We start from the raw sequence: 25,177 nt of genomic DNA, 5'->3' as shown, positions 1-25,177 counted from the left end.
CCCAACCATTCTTACAGCTAATATATGGGGAATTTTATGATTCTCAGAAGAGTAACTTGAGTAAATTCCTAATGAGAAGGGTACCATTCTGGGAAGCCCATCAGCATTGGGTACTTAAGACAAAGTTGTTAAAATATCACTGTGTTTACTCAAAGATCAGCAAGCCCGGCAAGTCTACTATAAGGTAAAAGTTTTAATAGCTTATTTCTAAGACTTCACACATGAGTAAACATTTCATTTCACATATTTGATGAAAATTAATCAGAGCACTGTGTTACAAGTAAAACAAATAAGAGTATGGGATCCTACATATTATATTTTGATTAATACCAAAGAATGATGAGTGCCCAAAATGAAAATGTAACAGGTATCATTTCTGTGAGAATTGCTTCTGGAGCTAATGCATTTAATGTCTAGTAACTAATTCTATGGGGAAAAAAATTTAAAGGCCACATAGCATATTCTCTCCATAATCAACAGGACGACCTATAAAAAGCTTTAGCGTTTTTAAGAAAGACCATGAAACTTAGAGCCAAACTACTTGGGTTCAAACTCTAGTTCAATCACTTAATAGGTGAGTGACACATGGGAAATTACTTGTAGCAGCTTATGGTTAGATATCCACCCAACATCTCTTTTTCCCTTCCTCCTTCTCAACAGAACACTAAATTTGTTCAGGTACACACTTATTCCCCTTGAAGCCTTTAATCCCAGGGGTAGGAATAATTGTAAAAGTTGGCTCCATATTCCCTTTGTCAATGATTGGTTTAGGAATGTTTGTGTGACCAATGTGAACCCATGAGAAACAAGGAAAGGTTTGATGGGACTTTGGAGAAAGCTCTTTCTCCTTCCTCTGGCACCTCTTGTGTTAAGATGTGACTCTCTCCTCTTCTCTGGATATGTACAGATGTACATTTATGAGGCCTGCATGTGCTGCTTTTGTTCAACGAGTCTTAGGATGAAGTCAACACACTGAGTTAAGCCCATGACTCTTGCAGGGAAATGAAGTCAGAACCAAAATTCTTAGGTTGCCCTGTTTTGGACTTCTAGACCTGTGGCCAAGAATTCTACAGTTTAAGCTAGTTTGATGGAGCTTTATGACATTTTCAGCTGAAGGTAGTCTGATCCTCCTGAGCCATTTTCCTATCTGAGAAAATCAGATTGACAGCTACATGGCAATCTTGTGAGAATTCATGATAATACATGTAAAATATTATGCACGGCGCTTGGTGCAATACGAGCTTTCAATAAATGGTATCAGGTTTGCTAGTTGCCTGGCACACTGAGTACTTGCTATTAACTTGGCTCAAAATGATCTTTGGCAAATCTTTTAACAGCCCTGATTTCTGATTGCTCACATTTCTATATCGGATGAGAGTAGTGATATTAGCCTCCAAAGAGTACTCTGCAATAGCTGAAGCAAGGATTTCAAATCTCTTTGAGGTCCTCAAAAGGCAAGGAATAGAATAATGCATTGGTATTTTATTGAATATCACCAAAACACACACACACACACACACACACACACACACACACACACACACACACCTTAAAGCAAATAAAACAGAGTCAGGCTGAGAAAAGAAATTAATCTATCCCATTAAATACTCCTTTCTAAAAGAACTCAGGAGAATACAACATATTGGAAACTTCCAAAATTAATTAAACTTTAGAGCGAATATAGTAGGACATATAAAAATGTATTGTGCAAGCTTGAATCATCACTCCTTAATTTAGAAAAGTTAAAATTTGGAACTTATCAAGAAGGCCAAGGCAACTGAAGAAATAAAAACCCAAAGAGAGGAGGATAACATGCTAAAATTTAAACATGTTGGATAATGTTATTTTTCCATACAAAGCAACATGAACAACAATAACACTAAAAAGAGAATAAAATATTGATGAAACACACCAGCTTCAGGCATACCACCTGAATTTGAAACTTAGCTCTGACATTTGTGTGCTATATAACCTTGGGCAAGTTTCTCGGCCTCTCTTAGCTGGTTTTCTCATATATAAAAATAGAGATAATCAAATCTACCTCACAGACTTAGGTTTAAATAAGACAAAATAATGTAAGCCAAGTTCTTGTACAGGTGCCAAGTGGATAGCAAGCACTTAATGAAATATTTTTACTATATTCTTGTGATAAAATGGGCCCCGTGGGATCCCAGGGACTTTTGGTAGTCTATCATACAACCTGGGTTTTTTAAAAAAAGGCTCAAATTTCAGATGGGCAAAGGAAATTTCTAGAAGATATTTCCAGCAACCCCAAGAAAAGACAGGTGACAGACACTACAAAAATAAAATTGTAGGGGAATTTCTCCTTCTGGATAAGGTAGAGTAGCAGGGACCAGATTTAGCCTCTTGTCCACAGCAACTAAAAACCAACAGACAAAATATATTGAAATGAAACCATCATTGAAATGATGGTTTTTAGGCATTGGACATTAGGCAACTCAGGAAGGGCATGGGTCAGTGGAGCCCCACAGTTGCCCTAGCTTACTACTTAGATGGTTCCCAGGCCACAGCACAGGGAGGGGAAGCTTAGGCACACTTCACTGGTCTGAGTAGAGGCTACAGATTTAGGAGTTAGGGACTTCCAATGCAGATCCAGAGTACAGAAGGCTTCATGGAGAGAAATCTCCTCTAGCCTTCAGCTGAGCATTGACCAGCATATGTGAGGAAAATACCTAAACCTGGGAAAAAGAAACACCCAAAAGGAGCAGACAAAACAACTCCTAAAAGTTAAAAAGGATAGAATAATTCATATTCTTCCCAGACAGAAAAGAAAATCTTGTAATTCATGGGGCACTCAGGAGGGCACTCATAAGGGTATTGTCTCAGTGTGAGAAAAAATTTACCCCAGCATAAGCACTGCTATGGTTTTAACTAACAAACACTAAAAATAAGCTTCAAAAAGGAATGAACTGTTTATATATAGGTCACTTAATTTTGCCCAGAAGAAATCAACATTATTTTTAGGAACACCAAAATATTGAACACTCACAAAAGTAAAATTCACAGTATCTGGCATTCAATAAAAAAATTTCCCTGCTTTCAAAGAAGCAGAAAAATACAGCTTATATTGAGGAGAAAAATCTAGTGGAAACAGATCCAGGAACGACACAGATGATAGAATTAATTAAAAAGGACACTGAAAGGGTTATAAGTATATCCCATATGTTCAAGAAGGTAGAGGAACGAACAAGCATGTTAAAGGAAGACATAGCAGATATAAAAAGCACAAACTGAACATCGACAATGTTTGAAATTAAAAACATACCTGGGCGGGGGGGTGCCTGGATGGTTCAGTGGTTGAGCATCTGCCTTTGGCTCAGGGTGTGATCCCGGGGTCCTGGGATCAAGTCCCACATCAGGCTCCCCACAGGGAGCCTGCTTCTCCTTTTGCCTATGTCTCTGTCTCTCTCTGTGTGTCTCATGAATAAATAAATAAAATATTTTTTAAAAATGAAAAGATAAAATAAAAACACACTGGATGGGATTGACATCAGATTAGACACTGGAAAAGAAAATATTAGTCGAGTTGAAGACATGGGAATAGGAACCATCCAAAATGAAAAACAAAAAAAAAAAAAAGGAAGAACAGATAAACAGAGAGTCAGTAATCTCTAACAAATTTTGAGAAGTTTCATGTGTGTTAACTGGTGTCCCTGAAAAGGAAGAAAGGAGAGGGACAGAAGAAAGTATGGGAAAAGAATACCTTTTCTCTATTATGTATACAATGTATCTTTATCACGTATCACTCACATTTTCTTGATAAAAAGATTGCTCTCAGAAGAGTGATGACCCAGAGAAGATAAGATGGGCTAGAAGGATACTCCTGTTCACCCATCTTCAGGAGTGTATTTGTGAGTTCCACTATGGAGTCAGCCTCTGAGGCCATATGCAAATAGGAAACGAAATTACTCAGTGGATTTTTTAAAAATCAAAAATAAGATATAGTCTTATTGGTTCAAGTGCTTCAGATACTTCTGGTGACTCTCTGAAATTCCTTGTGTTTACTAGCAAAACAATGTATTTTCATGTACATAAATAAAATGTTTTGAATGTCTTAACTATATCACATGTTGCATCTTAACCATACTTCTAAGGTAGCTATTTAGGATGTGAGCAGATCTGTTATCTGTAACATTTTCCAATTTTCCCAAAGCTTCCTGAAATTCATGAAATGATTTAGAGTGAATGACATGATATAGTACTGAGTTGGTACATTTTTTTGTAAGCAAGAAAAAAACTAGCCTCAAACTGGTCTGATTTATGGCTTAATTCAGTATTCTATACATAGAGAGTCCTCCAAAAAAAAAAAAAAAAAAAAGTCCTTGGTTGATTACCTGGCTGAGAGCCCACATATTTACATGCAGAAGGAAATCTTCTTTCATGAGAGTCATGATCTATTTGCCTTTCCCTTTTGTTAGGAAAAAAAAAATCAGAGACTTCAAGGACTATTATACTGCATAACGCTAAACTCTATGCAATTGTTCATGGAGTCCTTTCCAGGGACCTTACAGCACTATGGACTACATGCTTAAATGAACATTTTTGCCTTATCCTCAGATTTGGATGAAAATTGTTTTAGAATCTTGCTATTTGGTTACATTGCCCAGTGATGCTGAACAAGTAAAAAATAGAATTAAGCAAGTTAGTATTTCCCCTAGAAACTGGCAACATGTGGTATTATGAGCTGGAGTCCCAAGTAAAGTTTAGTACTGTCTAGCACCAGTACTCAGACTTTCTATTTTCAATGCCCATGGATGCACTTCAAGTTTAAGAGCAGAAGATCAAATCTAATCCATCAACATTTAAGCAATGCTCATTACACCCACAGATTCTTGAGCGTGTCACCGTGAGACTTAGTGGAAAATCCATAAATCTATAAGGTGGAGGTCATAGTTTTCTTTTGGTTTTGAAACTTGTGGTAATTTACCATTATAGAACAAAAAGAACTGTTGCTTATGACTTACAACTCATGTGGCTGACATGTTATCAAAATTTATGTTCTATTGTATTTTAGGAAGTTTAAAAAATTCTCCTTTAGAACAAAAGGACATTATTGACATATCATAATAGAACATGTATACTGTTGTCCTCTGCCAAAAAGGAAATGTTAAGATGTGATTGAGGCCTCCCACATATTTCACAACAGTTACAGATCAACTTGGGAAAGAGAAAGAATGCACATGTTCTTTTTGACCAGACTTTTGGTTAACAGGTGATCCTAGCTGAGATTGTTGCAAAATTTCAACATGCCTTCATAATGGCAGTACAAATGTCAATATAAATGTTAAATAGAACACCAACTTTAGTTATGTTCATGTGGAAAGGTCTACAATTTTCTCCACAACTTTTTTTCTACTGAACTTTACCAAACATGGGTATCATTAGGATGCTGCTTCTTGCCCTCTCAGTGTTGGGGGAGGTCATCGATAGGACATGATACCCCGTTGACCCGTGAGCTGAGCCCTGGCAAATGGAGGCTCCTTTCTCCCTCCCCTGTACATTCTATTTGCCTGGCATGCATTCTCTTTGCCTTCCCTGATTCCAAAAGCTGCTCCAAAGGAAACAGCCTCAAGATAGTGATGTGGTGTTGAGACCACCTGGACAATATACACATCTGAACTCAGTGCAGGCCTCTACACAAACATTTAAGATTACCAGACAAATGTGGAGATCTACTAGTCTTGCAGCCACCCAAGATGATCCCATATGCAAGGTCTCAACTTATTAAAACCGCCACCAACAATGTGGAGTGGCCTGCCTTCTTCTTTGGTCTTTCCTTGTGCTCTGTGTACAGGGGCCAGTTTTGGAATTTGCCTGGGGAGCTCCAGAGAAGTTTGTGAACCAACACATATCATTTTGAACACTTCTGAAATTTGTTATTGTTGACACTTAAAGATTCTATTTTGATAGTCTAGAGAAAATTTCCGAAGATAAAATAGAAAGTTGTACGGGAAAAACTTAAGTAAATTCTGTCCTAATCACATGTAATTTTTATTAAAGTAACTTATCTCCATACAGTATATTTAATGGTTGATTTCAGTATATTCTCTCGTTTTTACTCACTAATCACATATTTCCCATACCATCAAAAAGAGAAGTTTAATTTATACTCCCCAGAAAACATTTTAAGGGAAACATTTTACTAACCATAAAGTATTAGAGTGTTCTATTTTTAATAATCCACTGTTAGTAACATGATAGACATTACTACTACTGCTAGCAGATTTTTAAAAGCAAATTAAATCCATTAGAAGTTGCAGAAAACAGCCACTTATTTATCATCACAAAAAGAAAGATAAATAAATTAGACCTCATGTAACTAAAAGCATGTCCCTTTTGGAAAATATTTATATATGAACTTTGAGGTAATTTACGGAGCTAATAGGTTTCATCTGTGATAGAAGAAGAAATAAAATGTGAACAAAGAAAGGCACAAAAAATGTCAACCACAATGAAATGAAAGAGGTACTTTGCCAAAATAAGCAATAACAGCAAAGTGTTCTGAAAAGAGAACATTTAGTAAAACAATCATCTGGCTAAGATAAGAATTCAGATCTTTATTTGTAATTAATGCGGCATGCTGACAAGTTTGCTCCACTATTTCTACTCTCCTCGTGATGGTACAAAGACAAGCAGGGAAAGTAGGAATATAGTTACTTAGTTAAGTTAAAAAACTTATCCAGTGGATGAAGGGATGATCTATGTTAACAGGTAGCATCATAATGTACGGGCATGATGTAAAAATGGCAATATTCAGTAGCACTTAAGCTTTGATATGGATGGCTAAATTATTAGTCTTATTTCTCATGTAAATAATACACCTTTCCTTAAGAGACTTAAGTCTCTTCCTTAAGTTTTTGTGTATTTTAATCCTTACAGCTTTCCTCTGACATCTGTTAGGTCATTGTTAACTTGTGTTTCACAGAGGCAGGCCCAAGCCACCATTCTCACATGCTACAACCTCCCTTCAAGTGACAGTTCTTGGGGAAAAGACCATGATTTACCTTAAAATATCCTCATTTTGATGAATTAGAATGAAGGGGACAACTTTTTTATTCCCTCTACCTAGAACCTCTCTTTATCTGTTAACATCTTACTCACTTTCTGGGTTTTTATTCAGAAATTACCTCTTCTCTGAAACAGAAACAGGTTTAATTACTCTTGCCTCTGTTCCTCCTCCTACTTTATTCGTAGCTGTGGTAATAACATTTATCATATTGTATCATGGTGGTAGATCATACACATGTCAGCTTCCTCCTGCAGAACTTGGTTACCCTTGTGTCCCTCTCACAGAGTCTGCTATAGGGCCTGGCATGAAGGAGCTGTTTGATCATTATTTTTTAATAATGATTTATTATTTTTTACAAAGTGTGACACCACAGACAACAGGTAAGAAAAACTGGGTATTATTAACTCTTCATGCTTTTAAAACAGCTCCTGTCAGTGGAAGAGGCTTAAGAGTAAGGCAGGAAGTTAATATAAATTTTAAGGAGTCATTTAAAAATAAAAATGGAGGAGGAAAAAAACTGGCCTAAATCCAACTGGCACATCATTGCAGCTAACGACCCCAGTGAAGGTAATCAGAGGTAGGCGTATTACCACCCGAAGAGGAAGACTTCTTTCCTGGATAATCAAGGGTTTACAGTAATTTCTTAGATGCACTCTTTAGGACAGGAAGAAGGATGAGAAGGATATTATTAATAATAGAGATGCCTGCTCAGGAAAGAACCCCAATGAATACAGGCAATTCAGCTGTTCTCTCCAGGAAAGGTCTTCAAAACAGCATGACTTTTATTATCAGCCCAGTGAGAGTGGAAAGAGCTCTTAGAGACAGTAACAGGGAAATATTTACCAAGTCCCTAGCTCACGCCAAATCCTTTGGCAAGAGTTTTCATAGATTATGTCGTTTTCCTATCGTGAGTTAGATTATCATGGTCCCCATTTTACAAGGAGGGAAAGTGAAGAAGATCGAACAACTCCATGAGTTGCTGAGATTGCAACCTTAGCAAGGAGCTTTAATCAAAGCAAGTTTCAAGACTTTTCCTATTATGTTCTACATCCACTGCTTTTAGGATTTGAAAACACTGTTTCTCACCTACTGCATTCTATTAAAACTATTCCCATTTTAAGACACTATGCTTAGGCTATTTCACATTTGCTAAATTGTAATTTGAGGATTCCTTTCAAGTGAAGTTGGAGAATTTGTCTATATTCTTTGGGCATCTCATGGAAACCACGTTTAGGTAAGTTGTTGTCGTAGTAGTGATGACTGACAGGTGTGTCTTTCACCGTTCTAGAGAAGGGCCAAAATCCATACAGCTTCACGTGCTCACACAGTTCAACTGCCACGCTTGTGATCATCAAGCCAGAGGACAGGCGAAACTCTGTTACTCCCTCGGTTCTCCAGAAAAGGGCAAGATTTCTCAGGTACTTGGGATGGAAAAATATAACCTTTTGTCTTGCATTAGACTCTTTGAGTGTGCTATACACTTTGAAAGAGGCAATCGTGTTGGCCCTGAAAGAAAACGCTGGCAGGAGAAGGAATGCGTCTCCATAGGTTGCAATGTCCTCCAGAAATATTTCCTTCTTTTTCTTTAAGTTCCCATATCTGCCAAATTAAAACAAACAAACAAACAAACAAACATCATCATTATAATCAAGTAGCATTTTTGGTTACATGGGCTGAATTTACCACCGGCCGAGCCACTGAACCATCTATATCCCTGCTGTATATAAGAGACAAACCCTGAATTCAGAGGCCAAGTACAAGTAAGGTGCCTGTAAGTATCAAGGTCTAGGTGTTCATCTCTCTTTTCGTAGTGTCCCTAGGCTTCTACTTTTATTTTCTTACTGGGCTATATCCTTACTGGACACACATTTCTTACATTATCTTCCAGCTCAGTAATTTTTTTCTCTAAGGTTGCTTTTTGATACAGAAATATCTTCCAAATTAATAATGATTAATGTTTTCCTAAACATAGCACACTCTTAAAATGTCTATACATTAAAAAAATCACTGAGTTGTACACTTGTGCTCTGTGTATCTTTTTGTACATGTGATCATAAAATAGGTTTCCTTTAAAGAACCTTAAAAAACTATATTCATACACACACACACATTTTAAATTTCCTCTATGTATTGCCATAGCTTTATATGCTTGATTTACATACTACCTTAGTAAATATACTAGTATGCATGATTGTCTGTGTATAGAAAGTAAACTTTTGGGATACAGGTACAATATTTTGTATTATCTTAAGGGATTCTAGAACTATATGAGTATATACTTTTATGGTGTATTGTATTAATAATAATTATTAGTCAATTTTGGTGAAAACAATGTATGGGATTTTTACTAATTATTAGTCAATTTTGATGAAAACAATGTATGTATGGGATTTTTACTAATCAGGAACATTTTTTAGTGGCTACACTGTGCAAATGAAATATAGGAATTATTTTTTGGTAATAAACTATCCATAGTAAAAATTTCTTTTTTTTTTTTTTTTTTTTGCCAGGTTCTCCTAAAGCCTCATTCATTCTCTGAAGTTTCTAAATAAACTGTTTCATCAAGAAACTGCTCCCAAGATAAAAGAGTAATGCTAACATTCTGAAAGAAAGTTCTCAAAAGTAACTTCACTATTGTTAAAAAAGATGAAGAGATAAATGAGTTTTCACTTGATTAGTAATATTCAGCTTATGACATTGGAAGTGCAATTGGTTGGGTAGCCCAGCTGGTTCAGAGGTAGAATGTACAACTCTTGATTTCAGGGTTTTAAAGTTTGAGCCTCACATTAGGTGTAGAGTTTACTTTAAAAAATAAAGTCCCAAAAAAATAAATAAATAAATAAATAAAGTCCCTAAAATAAAATAAAATGGGTTTCTTTAAAAAAAAAGAGGTAAAGTTGCTCATACCTCTTATAAGCTACAACCTCGAAGAAAGTAAAATATGAATATATTCTTATATCTTTCCCCAAAAATCATTCTGGCTGTATTGCAAGTCATTTGAGCAACAAGATTAGTGTTCAAACTAAGAAACACGTTAAACAATAAATGTTCTCAAACAGTTGTATAAGTCAGAGATACTTACTTTAGTCTTATGATACTGGGATTTACAGTCACAACATTGGTTTTGCTCCCAACATCTTTACTAATATTTCCTGTGATTGGGGGGAGGTTACATCTGAAATTTGAAAAAAAAAAAAGGTATTTTCAAAATGCAACTTATAAAAAAAACTGTGTACACTTACCTGTACACATATGATCACTGTCATTTTATTGAAGAAAATCATAGCTGTTATGGGGTTCTGCGAAATACATAAATTTGATAAAAGCTTTCAATATTAAGACCCTTACACATATCAAAATGAGAAATGACATTACCTTGCCTAGCTTTTGAAGAGTTAATAATCCTTTTATTAGAATTGTTATTTCTATTAATTCTATTCCCACAGTGGTATGATCATCAATTTACAGATTAAAAAAAAAAAAAAACAGAGGGACTGCAACAAGTTTACAGAGTCTGCCAGAAGCAAAGACTACATTAAAAAAAAAAAAAAAGTCTCCAAACCCTGAAATCTCCTGATTCCCATATGGATAGTTTTTCTAGCAAATTATGCTGTTAATAAATAAAACCCCAATGTTCTCATAATGATGTTTTCATATAAATGTTCTCTTCCTCTTTTGAGTACTAATTTGTTTTTAGTACTCAAAACAAATTAAGAATTGTAATTCTGAGTAGTTATATTCCTTTCACAAAAAAAGGGAAAGTTGGTTATGACACCCTAAGTATTGTTTGCAGAATTTCAAGTAGACCATTTCTTTAAAGCTATACATACAAAGGGAGCATCTGAGTGCTTCCTAAGGAAAGCTGTTTCAAGTTGATGTGTTCTGGAGAACTGAGCTTGAAACAGTATTCCACACTCCATGAAACATAAACTCAAATGGACCGTGTCCATCTCTCATTGATAAAAAAAGATGTTAGAAAATAATTAAATATGGCACCTTGGGAAAAATACATATTAATCACAGATAATACAGAAATGCCTTCATTAATGGACATCCTGTAATAACAAATCTACTTTCTAATACAGTCCCATATATTTTTTAAAATCAAAGGTGATTTCCAAGAGAGTATCATAGGAGACTCCAAGGAGAAATATTGAGTATTGTCTACATACAGTGGTAGTTTGTAAAACCACTCATCATCTCTTTTTGTTCCTTACCCACTTAACTAGTAGCTCCCCAACTTTTGAAACGGAAAACAAATCATAATAAGCAGTTCCCAGACTGTCATGATAAAACTCTGAACATGTGCAGTCAAAGTACAGGCTTAAAATTTAAATAAATTTTAATGACCATGACCACATTTAAACCCTCATTTGGCCATTCAGTCTGGAAAGGTCAGTTCCCTGATACAGGGAACTCTATCAGAAACATTCGTGTCCTCAGTGAATGTAGAATCCAGAAATAAGCAAAGCACACTTACTGCAGAGTTATAAATTAAAAAGATTTTAAGATGAGATTTTTTTTTAAACCTAAACTTGTATTTCCTGTATCTGCTATTAGATAAAATGGATGTGTAGCCATAATACACCCTACAGATGTTTTGAGAATTTTAAGTCTATAAAAAGTCTATTACAAGAAGAATTATTTATCTTCATTATGGCTTTTTCATACTGAGTGCTTTAACAAAATGGCTAAATCATTTGGGTATTGGTCATTTTAACAGAATCATGAGGAGCACATTCAATGACCCAGTGGACTTTCAGGTCTATTGTTCTGTCATTACCTTTAGCAATAAAAACTTAAATGAGATTAAAGCGGTAGGACAGGGAGGGGGAAGCTACTGATTGAAAATCCTGCTTCTTTTCAGGTGCTAAAAAGGGCAGCATTAAACCAATAAGGATCAAAGGCTCTCCTCTGATGTATGAAATCAGTGCCCCTGAAATAGGAAGAAACAGATTTCGACTCAGTTTTTAAAAAGGTGCATTTCAATTGAAATCCATCCTCACAGGGATGAATCACCTTTCCATCGTATCCTGAAAGCACAGAAATTCTGCAGCTTGGCTTATTAGCACAAGCACACAGAGAAACCACGTTTGCATCTGTTTTTGCAAGCTAGCTGGTACTGAGGTACAAACACATTTGAAAAGACCAGAATTTTGAAGCTCCACTATTTAATTTCAAGTCAGAAAACTAAACAATGATGTTGCATGGTAATACAATGCTTAGGTTATCATTTTCTCAAATGTTATCTGAGAACAAAAGTTTCTTGAAATGCTCTCTCTCTCTCTGTGTGTGTATGTGTATATATATATTTCCCCCCATTTTTCCTGGTGAGCCTGGGAGATGTTCTCCAGAGTCCTTCTGAGAGAGCCATGGTATCCTTAATACACTGAAGGCTCTGACAAGTCCTGCAGTGAAGATCCTCTTTCACAATGATTTCAAGAAGAGCTTCTCCAAAGTGGCTATAGTGCAGTTTTATCCTTCTGGTTTTAACATTCTGAGGAACTCGTGACCCATTTAACACTTCAGGAAAGGCTACCTAGATCATTTGTAGACTTAAGCAATACAGCTCAAAGGTCAAAATTTACATGGAGTGTCTTTACAGCATCCCTTTAAAATATCCAACTGATCTTTGGTTTCAAGGAAACCAATCTGACAGGCCTTACCTAAAAACGAAGTCGGATTTATCTATTTCAGCTCCACAAAGAGACTTGTTCAGAATTCCCCCATTTCCAACCACTGCACACTGATTGTAGGGATACTCCACGAAAGGCTGAGACTATGAGGAGACAGTAAAAAACCATCACGACATAGCTTTAGTTTCAGAATCATAAACATCATCAATTTAATTCAAGCAGCTTGATTTTTTACACAGGCTAAGGAAAGAGAAAGAGCAAGGAAAAAAGCAGAAGTAGCATGACCACAGCAGCTTGATCAACTTATGACTTAAAAACTTATGACAATAAAAAGTCCTGCAAACCTGTATTTCCTTTCTCTTGAGAGAAATATACAGTGTATCATATACCCTAAAATAACATAAAATATATTTGTACATAAAATATAACTTAATGTATCTCACATACATAATTAAGTACCTAACATCAGATTGGCAAAATCCCACTTTTGGCCTTTCCAACAGACAGGAATGTTTCCAGCAAAATAGAGGAAATAAAGCAATTAGAAAGTATCATTAAGTCCTCTATTCTTGGGCATAAAATTAATAGCTAATTTAGTGGAAGTTTCCTGTGCTTCTTAAATAGTTAGACCTTCAGGCTCAGTGATGACATGAGATTTATGCCTGCCATCTCTGCAAATGACCAGCCACGGGGCTACAGGGACGCCTAGGAACTCTGTGCAGACATATTTCAAATTAATTTCCAAGGCCTGAATCTTTTATATTTCCTCCAAGGACCTGACTTGCCCACCCTAAAAGATTTTCCCCTTTTACCAAATCCTTCCCAGTCTGACACATAACTTCTCAATTTAACAGTGTACTTTTCCTTTGCTGGTCACTCTCCCTGAAGTTATTAGACGTGACCTTGAGCTGCACCAAGGGTACCAGCCCAGCCTCTACAGTGACAAGGCCCTGATTCACCTATTTTGTCCTTAGAATTCGAGTGGCAGTCCCCGAGGGCAGAGAGTGTGATTATTACTTTTAACTTCCCCTCATCTTTCACCATAGGCCTCGCCTGTTGTAATGTACACAGTATGGTGATGGTTCAGTGAGTGCTGGGGGCCACCTCCAGGGTTGTGCTGGGACTCGCTTGTACCAAGTTGTGGGAGCCAACTGGTAAACAGTTGGGAATTTGGTGAAACCGTGAAATCACTGGTAAATTTAAATCAGCTACTGTGGGGGTATGGTACACCACTAAAATCAGTCAATAGTACAAACCAGGGCAGCATAGGGCCCAAAGCCAGTTTACCAGCACCAAGGCAACAGCTCGCCAGTATGTTCTGAGAAGCCCAACAGACTCCTGATTCCCTCTGACTGTTAGATGCCCTTTATGTGCCATCTGAGAGACGCCAAACAAGTAAAGAGAACTCTGGTTCTGCGCTTCTAGGTTTGTCTCTAACAATTAAGAATCATACGGTACTTATTATACGAGACACGCTATTCCAAGTGTGTGACTTACTAACACATGTAATCCTTATGAACGTTCTATAGATGGGAAATAAAAGCATGGGTTTAAGTAATGGCTAGCAAGTGTCAGAGCTGGGATTCAAAGCCCTGAAAGAGTCCACACTCTTATTCACTACACACTACACAGTTTCTCACATTCAACGAATAAAATGTTAATTTAATTATATGCCTTATTTCTCTTTGTATCCGCAATACCTAACAGAAGACAGGGGACCTGGCTCTTAAATTAATGGTTCCTTGATACCTTAGGTTATTTCAAGTCCACTGTACTCCTAGTTCAAGATGTCTTCAACCTGAGTTTACTAAATGGTACCATGATAAATTCTGAATTTTAGAGCGGGGAGGATGCAAATATCCGCTTAATGGTACAGCAGAAAAGATTACTGAAGGAAAACATGTCTCCAATTAAGCACTCAAAATAACGCATGTTTTCTCTGCTTCTTGGTCCACCGGGGTAAAAAAGGCCCATACGCTTTGGGATCTCATGTATCAGTAAGAGGAATCTCCAATGCTTCTTAAAAAAAAAAATCTTCTAAGAAAGTGGAAAATTTGTGCTAGGTTGAGCAATGCCTCCCCATTGCTCGCTCTGGACAAAAACCAACTTTGTTTTCTTTTCAAATAACTTAGCAAAGTGTTTGGAGGAAATGACTTCATGACATTTATCAAAAGTACCCATTGTGATTGCCGTTCTCCTGAGGGGAGTGTGGCAGAGACCAGGCAGGGTGGGTGTGCAGGAAGGAGGGGGGCAGGAAGGAGGCCAGCTTCCTCAAATGCCTCATCTCCACAAAGGGAGTGCTGGAAGCAACACAGGAAAGTGGCCCACTTTGCAACTGTTTTGGTACTGACTTCAGAATTACCTCCTTCCCAATTTTGAAAAATCAATGCAAATTTGGGAAATGGCTGCTGTTGGTAACTGCATACAGAATTATTAAGCCTAGGTTATTCTTTTCAAAGTGCCAATTAGAAGCCAAAAATAAATAAATAAATAGATAAATAAATAAATAAATAAATAAATCCCAGCAGCTCCTCTGTTCTCATCAGTCTAAAGCATAGAAAATGCTAGAAAAAACTCCAAGGGTGAAAGAGTTACTCGTGGTGAATTTCCTTGATTGGGAATATAAACATTCTGTACTTATCTTTTCAGTTATTGGTAAATTTAATGCATAATGAAGGCATTTTTAAAATGCTTTGTGGGGTTTGGGGGGCTTTTTTTTTCCTTCTAGAAAATTTGCCATATTTTTTCTCTATCATTTTCTATTCATTTTTTAAATCATTCCCAGGCAATAAGTCTTCCTTTGAATTATAATAGTAAGAGAAAAACTGGAACAACTTACAGGACCAATAAATTAGTTGAAAGAAGTCAAAGGTCCAACAAAAGGGAATTAATTGCAAGCACTGAATATTCTACAGTTGGTAAACTGTGTTATATAAGGTCATTCCATTTTTTACCAGACTGACTTGCTTAATTGCTTTTAATCCAATCATGAAAAAAAGACCAAGAGTGTATGTTTATAAGCAATGAGATGTTCTTCATGACAAAAATTCTCTCCAAGTTTGGATTTATATTTAAGAAGTTTATTCTTGTAATAATACTGTATCATTACTCATTAGTTTATTTAATGAATAGGTAATGAATACATATATGCACTGGGAAATGTTCTGGAGCTTGGGATACATCAATGAACATATCCCACAGAAATCCCTAAATGTGAGGTTATGCTCCCTGGCCACAATTTTTTTTTAAGATTGATTTATTTAGGGATCCCTGGGTGGCGCAGCGGTTGGGCTCCTGCCTTTGGCCCAGGGCGCGATCCTGGAGACCCGGGATCGAGTCCCGCGTCGGGCTCCCGGTGCATGGAGCCTGCTTCTCCCTCTGCCTGTGTCTCTGCCTCTCTCTCTTTCTCTCTCGGTGACTATCATAAATAAATAAAAAATTTAAAAAAAAAGATTTATTTATTTATTTTAGAGAGACAGAGCACAAGCGGGAGGTGCAGAGGATAAAGGAGAGGAAGAGAGAGAATCTGAAGCAGATGAGCCGCACATAGGGCTTGATCTCACGACCTGAGCTGAAACAAAGAGTCAGTCGCTTAACCAACTGAGCCACCTAGGCAACCCCACTGACCACAAATGCCTGGCATATTTACTTCCCAAAGATTAGCCACATAAACCCACAGTTCTTTGTGAAGGAATTGAGTCAGTCACCAAAACTGACAACTGGAAGAACCTTATTCCAGGTGAAAAATGGTCCTCTTCCCAAGCCCCAGTAATTACTATGCAGAAAGCCCAAGTACCTCATCTCACGCAAGGATGAATCATGAAGACTCAAGGACTCGGAGAGCTTATCATGTAAGATATAAATACCACTCCCCGAAGAGCCACTTGCATTCAGAACTGCCTTTTTAAAATGGACCACTATAACCATCTTTTATATCAAAGCAACATATGGTATTTTAATTCTAAATTAACTCCTCCATTAGTATAAGTTACAGCATAACATGGGAGAAAAGTCACCTGGAATGGTGACACAAATAAACCACAACAAATCTTTACTCACCACTGGAAACATATTAAAAATGTTCTCTCTAATTAGGATTTCGTTTTTGCTTTCCACCTCATAACTCATGTTGGTCCCAGCTGGAGTGTTATTCTGAGAAACAATGAAGTTTTGAGCAGCATCACAACAGGAAGCAAGTTTTGCTCTGCGAAGGATAAGAAAAAAAGTGAACCATGGGACGAGATTAAGAAACCAGAAATAGAGGCTACGATGTAAAATGCAAGAGGATTTTGCCATATTGACTTTCAGAAAGAAGAGAAATCATTCACATAGATGACATTTCTATCTCTTTCCACCCTAACTGGCCTGGACAGTTGAATGATAACCTAGCAGCATCAAAGAGCAGGGAATGGGAAAGATGCTTACGCTCAGGTAAGGACCCTCTCACCAACAGAAAATACTCATGAACATAATGGTTCACGTACAAAAATGTCCTCCTAATGATAATGTTGTAACATTAAAGAGAAAAATGACAGGATATAACATAATTATTTTATAATAATTATAAAGTACAGAAACTAAATTAAGGACAGTGTACAAATTGTCACCAAAGCAACATGTAGTCATTTACCAGGAGACAAGTCCAATGAAAAGAAGAATCATTCAACACAGTGATTTGTTTCTAGCTTTACTGATACAATTCGCGAGTGCAAATTATTTATATTTAAGGTGTACCACTTCATGTTTTGCTATGTTTATATATTGAGGAGTAATCACCACCACAATCAAGCTAATTGACATATCCATTACTTTACATAATTATCACTATTTTATTTTCTTTAGTGGTGATATAATTAATATTTATCCCTTTAGCAAATTTCAAGTATACAATATAGTATTGCTATCCACACACTACTGTAAATTAACATGGGGAATTTCTAAGCCAAGGGAATTTAAAGCTGCCATTTCTTATAGAAAGAATGTAATTTAGTATCAAGTTATGTTTAAAAACTCTTACTGTGGAGTGAAACATTATTAATAGAACATAGACCCAGTTAGGTCCTTCCAGGGATCATCAGGGCTTGCCCCTGACCTCTGGCAGGTTAATCTAGATCCACTCAGAATTTATATTTTGTTTACATAATTCTCCAGGTATGCAGATTCCACAGCATCACTGATAATTATTCTAGCGTTTAATCAACCTTGAAGTCAAGAGACCCTTCCATTTGCACAACTCACCTATCTCTTCACTTGAATCCATTTCCCTTATTATAGTTTTTCATAGAATCTCTCCATAAAAACACTTCATGTAATTGAAATGGTAATAATCAAATAATCACGCAGAACTTGAAGCTTTCAATCTAAGAGCATTTAGAGAAGTTCCTCTTTTCAGATTTTCTTCCTAGGACCAGTCTTCCATTACTATAGTCATCTTATTGCTCTTTAAACCTGTACTTACTTCTCCGTGTTAAAATACATATCAAACAGACTCTTAACTATAGAGGACAGAGGTTTGCTGGAAGAGGGGGAGGTTAAATGGGTGATGGGTATTAAGGAGGGCACTTGTGATGAGCACTGGGTGTTGTATGTAAGTGTTGAATCACAAAATTCTACTACCAAAACTAATATTACGCTATATGTTAACTAACTAGAATTTAAACAAAAACTTTAAAAAATATGTATCAAAGCTGGGTTCAACCATAGCACAAAGGACAGTGAATATTCAATGAACAGAACTGACACTATTGTTGCTGACATCCTAGATTCATAACTGGTCCTTCCCCATTTATTGGTTTTGGTCCTGGCGGGTATACCTTTGTACAAGTTCCTGTTGAATTTTGTCCTTTTGAAAAAATACAGTGCTCTAATCTGTCACAGTCATTTTGAATTATATTCCAGTCTTCCCAAATTTCAATAATCCTCAGGGTATGAGAAGCCAGTGCTGTGATATCATTTGTACCCTAAAATCAATATTTTCAACAATCCTTATCAGTTAACTTATTATCATTAAAATAGTACATTCTGGGCAGCCTCTGTGGTTCAGCGGTTTAGCACCGCCTTCAGTCCAGGGAGTGATCCTGGAGACCCGGGATCGAGTCCCACGTTGGGCTCCCTGCACAGAGCCTGCTTCTCTCTCTGCCTGTGTCTCTGCCTCTCTCTCTCTCTCTCTCTCTCTCTCTCTCTGTCTCTGTGTGTGTGTGTGGGTCTCTCATGAATAAATGAGTGAAATCTTTAAATAAATAATAAATAAATAAGTAAGTACATTCTTCTTAACTGAATTCTATCACCTGCTTATTATCCCTCTTTGGATTTCAGAGCCTACCGCGTCTTAAAGATAGTTTGCGGAGATTAACAAAAGGAAAAAATGAAAATGAAATGACGTGTAGGCAAAAACAGGACACTAAGTGGTTTTTTAATAATAAATTTGATCTCAACAACTCATGTGGCATACTGCGAATTCAGAAATCCTTATGTGTTTATCATTTTAAATATCTCTTTTATGCAACATTTTGAGCAAAGGTAATGGAATAAATTCTCATTTACCTTTGGCAAGTAGCTTGATTTCTCTAAAGATATTCAGTGCTTAAGAATATTACATCACCAACAAACACTAACTGCCGCGTCTCTCATGTTTTTCTTATATTAAATTTTTTTCTGAAATTACATCCTTAACACTGTATTATAACATTTTCCAACCTATAGAAAAATGTGAAGAATTGGAAGAGCACTTGAACAACTACCAGCTAGATTCTTCTGTGAACTTTTTTTACATTTGCCTTTATTGTGCATCCATCCATGCATTTTTGTGGTGGTGGTGATTACAATGCAAAGTCAATACAAAAAAAAAAAACAAAAAAACAAAAAACAAAGTCAATACAGATATCCGTACACTTCAGTCCTAAAGACCTTAATATGTAGATCATCATTTGTTTCTATTTTGGGGGAAATTTACATAAAATAAAATCATAAGCACATTTGAGAAATTTTGCAAAATGTGCACGACCTTGTAAAAATGTGCACAAACTCCTGAAAAAATACAGAATATTGCCAACCCCCCCAGAGAATCCCCTATATCCCCTCCCAGCCAGTCTCCAGCCCTCCCCACCTCTAGACGAGCACTTTTCTGATGAGTTTAATCAAAGATTAGTTTTGCCTGTTCTAGAATCTATATAAACAGAATCATATAGAATGTATGCTTTTCAGTATAAGTGCTCTTACAATTCATCTGTGTTGCTGGGTGTTACCAGTAGTTTGCTCTTTTTTCACTGCTGGACTAGTATTCCACTGTATGGATGTGTCAGAAGCTGTTTAGACATTGCCTTTGCACTCATATTAAAAAAATCACTATCAAAAATCAACGTGAAACACCTTATCACTCATAATAACCTCCCAGGGAAAATATCAGAATAGTTATGCAAAATTTCATTTCTGAAGCTTGTCTTAACTGGCCTATGGGACTTTTTAAGGCTTTATATTCAGTAGCAGAATTATAAAGTTATGTTATCACTTCCCAGCTCATCCATGTGGTAGAGACCCCTGTAACAGCCAGTGTCAGTATAAAGCTGAGGTACTTATGACACATAGAAGAAAATGGAATTTTATCTCTGCTATCTCATTTCCATCATCCCCAAACACAGTCGCTTCTAATCTTTGGGGACTCTAGAATCAACTAGTTATGTTCACAATAATGGGCACATAGCACCTTTCCCCTTGTTATATAAAAGACAGGAAACATTAAAAATAAAAAGGACACTATTGGTATGTGATGTATAACGTTATGGGTGGATTTGGGCCAAGTCAATGCCAAGATAGCTACTTCTGGGTCTGTGAGCATGTGTCCAGAAGAGATGAGTGTTTGAATGACTGGACTGAGTAAAGAAGACTGTCCTGCCCAGTGCAGGTGGGCATCATCCAATCTGTTGACGGTCTAAGTACAACAAAAGATGGAAGGCCAATCTGCTCTCTGCTTGAGCTGGGAAATCCAACTTCTCTTGTTATTTTTTTTAAATGTATTTATTAATGAGAAACACAGAGAGAAAGCGAGTGCAGCAGACACAGGCAGAGGAAGAAGCAGGCTCCACGCAGGGAGCCTGACGTGGGACTCGATCCCAGGTCTCCAGGATCACACCCCAGGCCAAAGGCGGCACTGAACCGCTGAGCCACCAGGGCTGCCCCCAACATCTCTTGTTGTGAGTCATCATGCTCCTGGTTCTCAGATCTTCAGAGAACTTCTTACACCCCTGCACCCTCTCCCTGAGTTTTGGGGCCATGTAACTCAGACTGGAACTTACACCATTGGTTTCTCTGGTTCTCAGGGCTCAGGTTTGGACTGGAACTATACCACCAGCTTTCCTGGATCTCCAGCTTGCAGATGGGAGACAATGGGACTTCTTAGCCTCCATAACAACTGTGTGAGCCAATCCTTCAAAATAAATCTCTTCCCATGTATCAAGATATATCCTACTGGCTCTGTTTCTCTAGAAAGCCTCGATACAGATACTGGTACTGAGAAAGGACGGGGAGTGCTGCTGAGAATACCTAAAAATACACAAATGGCTTAGGAACTGGATAATGCGAAGAATTTTAGAGCACTTGCTAGAAAAGGCTTAGATTTCCATGAACAGAATTTTAGAGGCAATTCTGTTAAGAGCTCAGGAAGAAAAGAGGAGAGCTATAGACAAAGCTTCCATCAGAGAATAGCTAAGCGATCCCGAGCAGATAGACATATCGACACATAAAGGCCATTCTGATGAGGACTCGGATGGAAATGAAGGAGATGTAATTATGAAAGGACAACAGAGAAAAGGCGACCCTTCTTTTAAAGTGGCAAAGAAGTTGGCTTTGAATTGTGTTTGAGCTCTAGTGTTTTGTGGAAGGTACGTGCTGAAACTGGATATTGAACTGAGGCGATTCCTAAACAAAATATTGAAGGAGCAGCTTAGTTCCTCCTGACTGCTTATCATAAAATGCAAGAAGAGATGACTTGAAGATGGAATTATAGTCAAAAGCAGGACTTCCAGTCAAAAGATCTGGAAAATCTCAGCCTATCCACATTGAAAAAAAAAAAAAAAAAAAAAAAAAACCAAAAACCTGAGAAAGTATGTTCAGGAGAGAACACTAAGAGTATGGCCAAGCATCTGTTTGATAAGGAGATTAGTGTGGGTGTGAACCACAGACTTAATCAGCCACCCAGCAGGAAAACTACCTCCTACCAGAGGAAGGAGACAGCAAGGAGCAAAGAAAGGCTGCTGGGTTGAGATTTTACAGGATGGGACCGCAGAGCTATTTGGCTGCGAACACACTCTATACTTCAAGATAAGGGAAGGATGACCCCAAAAATTATTCAAGCTATCGGGAACGCATCCTTGATTTCAAGAAGGGGAGACCTGTTTTCGACAGGTCAGATGGCCTCTGCTCAAAGCTGTGGGGGTGGGGCCATCTGGCAACAGGATCCCTGCCTGCATAGTCCGGGAACAGGACCTCACCTCCCGCCCCAGTGAGCCTGAGAGCTTAAAACGTTTGTCTTGCTAAATTCTGTACTTGCTTGGGACCGGTCATTCCTCCTTTCCTGGTTCTCCATTTTGGAATGAGAAGTCTATCCTGTGCTGGTCCCACCAGGGTATTCTGGAAGCATATGACTTGTCTGGTTTCCCAGGTTCACAGCTGAGAGGAATTTTGCTTCAGGATGAAATGTACCTCAAGTTCACCCATTATCTGATATAGATATTTAGATTTAGAGGATATTTAGATGAGACTTTGAACTTGGAAGGTGATGCTGGAACCAGTTAAGAATTTGGGGGCTGTTGGGATGGAATGGATTCATCTTGCAAATGAGAAAGACATGAATTCTGGTGGACTGTGAGCAGAATATCATGGACTAAGCATTTGTATTCTCTCAAAACTCCAGTGTAGACGTCCTATCCCCGCTGTGATGGTGTTAGGAGGTGGGGCTTTTGGGAGGTGATCAGGGTTAAGTGAGGTCATGAGGGTGGAGTCCTTGTGATGGATGAGTACCCTTTTTAAGGGTCCTCAGAGAACCTACATCCCCCCCCCCTCCTCTGCTCTTGGCCACAGGAGGACAATAAGAAGGCTCTCAGTCTGCAACCAGGAAGAGACCCCTCACCAGAACTCAAGTGTCCTGGCACCCTGATCTCAGATTTCCAGCCTCTAGAACCAGGAGAAATAAATGTCTGCTGCTTATTAGCCACCCAGCCATTGTACTTTGTGATAATAGCCAAAACTAAGACACTGGAAAACACGCTCTGACCATGACACCTACATTGTCTGTCACGTGTCATGTCGTTCCACGTCCACAATAGGAAATGTCCAACCAGGCCAGCATGCACAAATCATAAACTTGTAAAGCACCACACTCTTCCCAGAGAATTTTCACACCTGTTATATCACCTGATTCCCATGACAACCAGAGAGCCAGAAGATTACTCCCATTTCAGAGATGAGAAAACTGGAGTCAAGAGAGGTTAAATGGCTTGACCAAGGCACCCAGGTGATAAATGACTCCAATCTATGTCTATTGACATTCAATTCTCTGCAATTTACACTACAGTATGTTGTAACTGGGGGGTCGTATTCTCACTTGAGCTTCTTACTTCAGGATGCTTTCTGTAAGGGCACCACCATAACACAGGGCTTCTCAAAATAATTCTGATAGTGCCTCACTGAAAACTTGCCCAGGCACAACTCAAAGGTGGCAAAAAATTTACATATAAGTGCTTCAAACCCTAAATAGAGCTGAGACATTCAAGGCTCATGGTTTACATGACATACAGGGTCCCCCACAAGATCAAGATTAAAATGGTCCAGCCAACACACCCCAGTGTTTAGGGAAAAGAAACCCCCAGCTTGATGATGATCTGATGCTTGCTGTATCATACCTTCAGCAACTTCCTCCACAAAATCCAGTTTTCAGTTTCCAAAAGCAAAGACACTCCTCTCTGTGCCTAGTAAAGAACAGAGACCCTGTGTACCGCATGGAGTTCCAGAACTGAAACGAATTTATATAGCTTCAAAAGTGCTTAACTCTCAAGAAGCAGGTTGGTCCTGAAAGCATCGGGCTTACCATGTTTAGCCTTCACCTATAAAGACGGTATCTGAAAATGCACAAATCACCTTTGTATCACAGTTGGTCCAGCAGATATACTTCGGAGAAAGGGATTTATATTAAAATTGCAGAAATTCCTTTTTCTTTTATGCTGCAGGTACTCAGTGTCTCCCTGGTTTATTTTATTTATTTTTCTGTTTTGTTTTTTCCTGTTCAGTTTTAGGTCTCAGGTCAAAATTCCTCTTCAGTTTTAAATGGGATGCTTCCTGGATTCCCATGAAATGTTAATTAGCGCCTCAGGCTCCAGAGTCCATACCTAATGCTAACAACCTAACTGTCCCAGCGCAGAGCTCACAGGCAGCTCTTCTGTTCATCCAAATCTCCAAAACTCATTAATGAGATGTGGTACAGGCAGGGTGAGACAGAAGGAACAAGCACTTTCTAGGGTTTAATCAAGAGCTACCTCTTTCTGAGATCCATGCTCTAAGATTCTCATAGGGTCTGCAGAAAAGGAGTTGTAAAACCTGAAAGCCCATACAACTCCCAGAGACTTATTACCATCCTGATAGGTTCTCAGTCACATTTCTTTTCCTTTGCCACAACCACAACATGCTTGGGTCAAGTGATACAACGAATTCCTCTTTTCCTATGGATGTCCCTTTTTTTGAGCTTTCTTCTGTTCCTACTCTACTACATTATATAAATTCACTGATTGACCACTAATAACCATATGAAGCTTTTTAGTGCATTCTCACTAAATGCTAAATGTTCCACAGATATTATCCCAGTAAGCCCCTACAAGAACCCTACAAAATAGGGAGAGTTGATTCATTTTACAGTCGAGGACAACCCAGGCTTATAAAAGTTAGGAGGTCACACAGCACATATTCATTCATATTCATGTAGCACCTAGCTAGTTACTGAGATGCATGGTCTACACACTGGTGAATATAACAAACATCATCTCTATCTTACTGATGATCTAGAAAGGAAGAAAATAAATAGGCTTACAAAGATGCATTCGAAGGGGAGCAGGTTATGCACCTACCCCCAAATAGGCTGCTTTGGTACATTGATTATTTTGAGCAGCAGGCCCTTGATAAACAGCAAATGCAGGAAGTTTTCTTTGAACTCCCCTTATCTGCCTGAAGGAGCTCAGCTGTCATAAATCCCCTGCTGGACAGTTCCACCAACGAGGGAAGGTGGATTCTTATCACAGAAGAGGGAACTAGAAGTCAACAGTACATTCAGACAGACTCTGTCCTCAAAGGTCACACCTCCCAGTCTTCTATGAGCTCTCCTCTTTCCTACAAGTCATTTACTCTCTCTTATGAGCTCTACCTCCCTCCAACCCTTACCCATTAGGATGGGATCTGGGCCTGAATTCTAAGTCACCTGGTTGGGGGCGGGGAGGGAGATACTCATCTTTCCCTGGGAGTTTCCCATAGG

The 25,177-nt window shown here is 38.0% G+C and overlaps 1 protein-coding gene and 1 long non-coding RNA gene across 2 annotated transcripts in view; one reads left to right on the top strand and one right to left on the bottom strand.

Moving 5' to 3' along the window:
• The window catches only part of LOC140633311 (uncharacterized), a 51,533-nt gene extending 41,678 nt beyond the window's left edge, over nt 1-9,855 (top strand). The window contains exons 5-6 of the long non-coding RNA XR_012030931.1: nt 8,319-8,448; nt 9,541-9,855. This is a non-coding gene — a long non-coding RNA (uncharacterized lncRNA). The remainder of the gene's footprint in view (nt 1-8,318; nt 8,449-9,540) is intronic.
• The window catches only part of ST8SIA6 (ST8 alpha-N-acetyl-neuraminide alpha-2,8-sialyltransferase 6), a 137,917-nt gene continuing 118,736 nt past the window's right edge, over nt 5,997-25,177 (bottom strand). The window contains exons 4-7 of the mRNA XM_072825663.1: nt 16,726-16,870; nt 12,697-12,809; nt 10,113-10,205; nt 5,997-8,629 (exon numbers count right to left, since the gene is read on the bottom strand). Of these exons, the coding sequence (XP_072681764.1) occupies nt 8,161-8,629; nt 10,113-10,205; nt 12,697-12,809; nt 16,726-16,870 (820 nt within the window). The 3' untranslated portion in view covers nt 5,997-8,160. The remainder of the gene's footprint in view (nt 8,630-10,112; nt 10,206-12,696; nt 12,810-16,725; nt 16,871-25,177) is intronic.

The sequence above is a fragment of the Canis lupus genome, chromosome 5 (genome assembly GCF_048164855.1).
Source record: "Canis lupus baileyi chromosome 5, mCanLup2.hap1, whole genome shotgun sequence".
NCBI classification, from domain to species: domain Eukaryota; kingdom Metazoa; phylum Chordata; class Mammalia; order Carnivora; family Canidae; genus Canis; species Canis lupus.
Note: the sequence above shows the minus strand (reverse complement) of the source record. Positions and strands in the feature narration are given on the sequence as shown.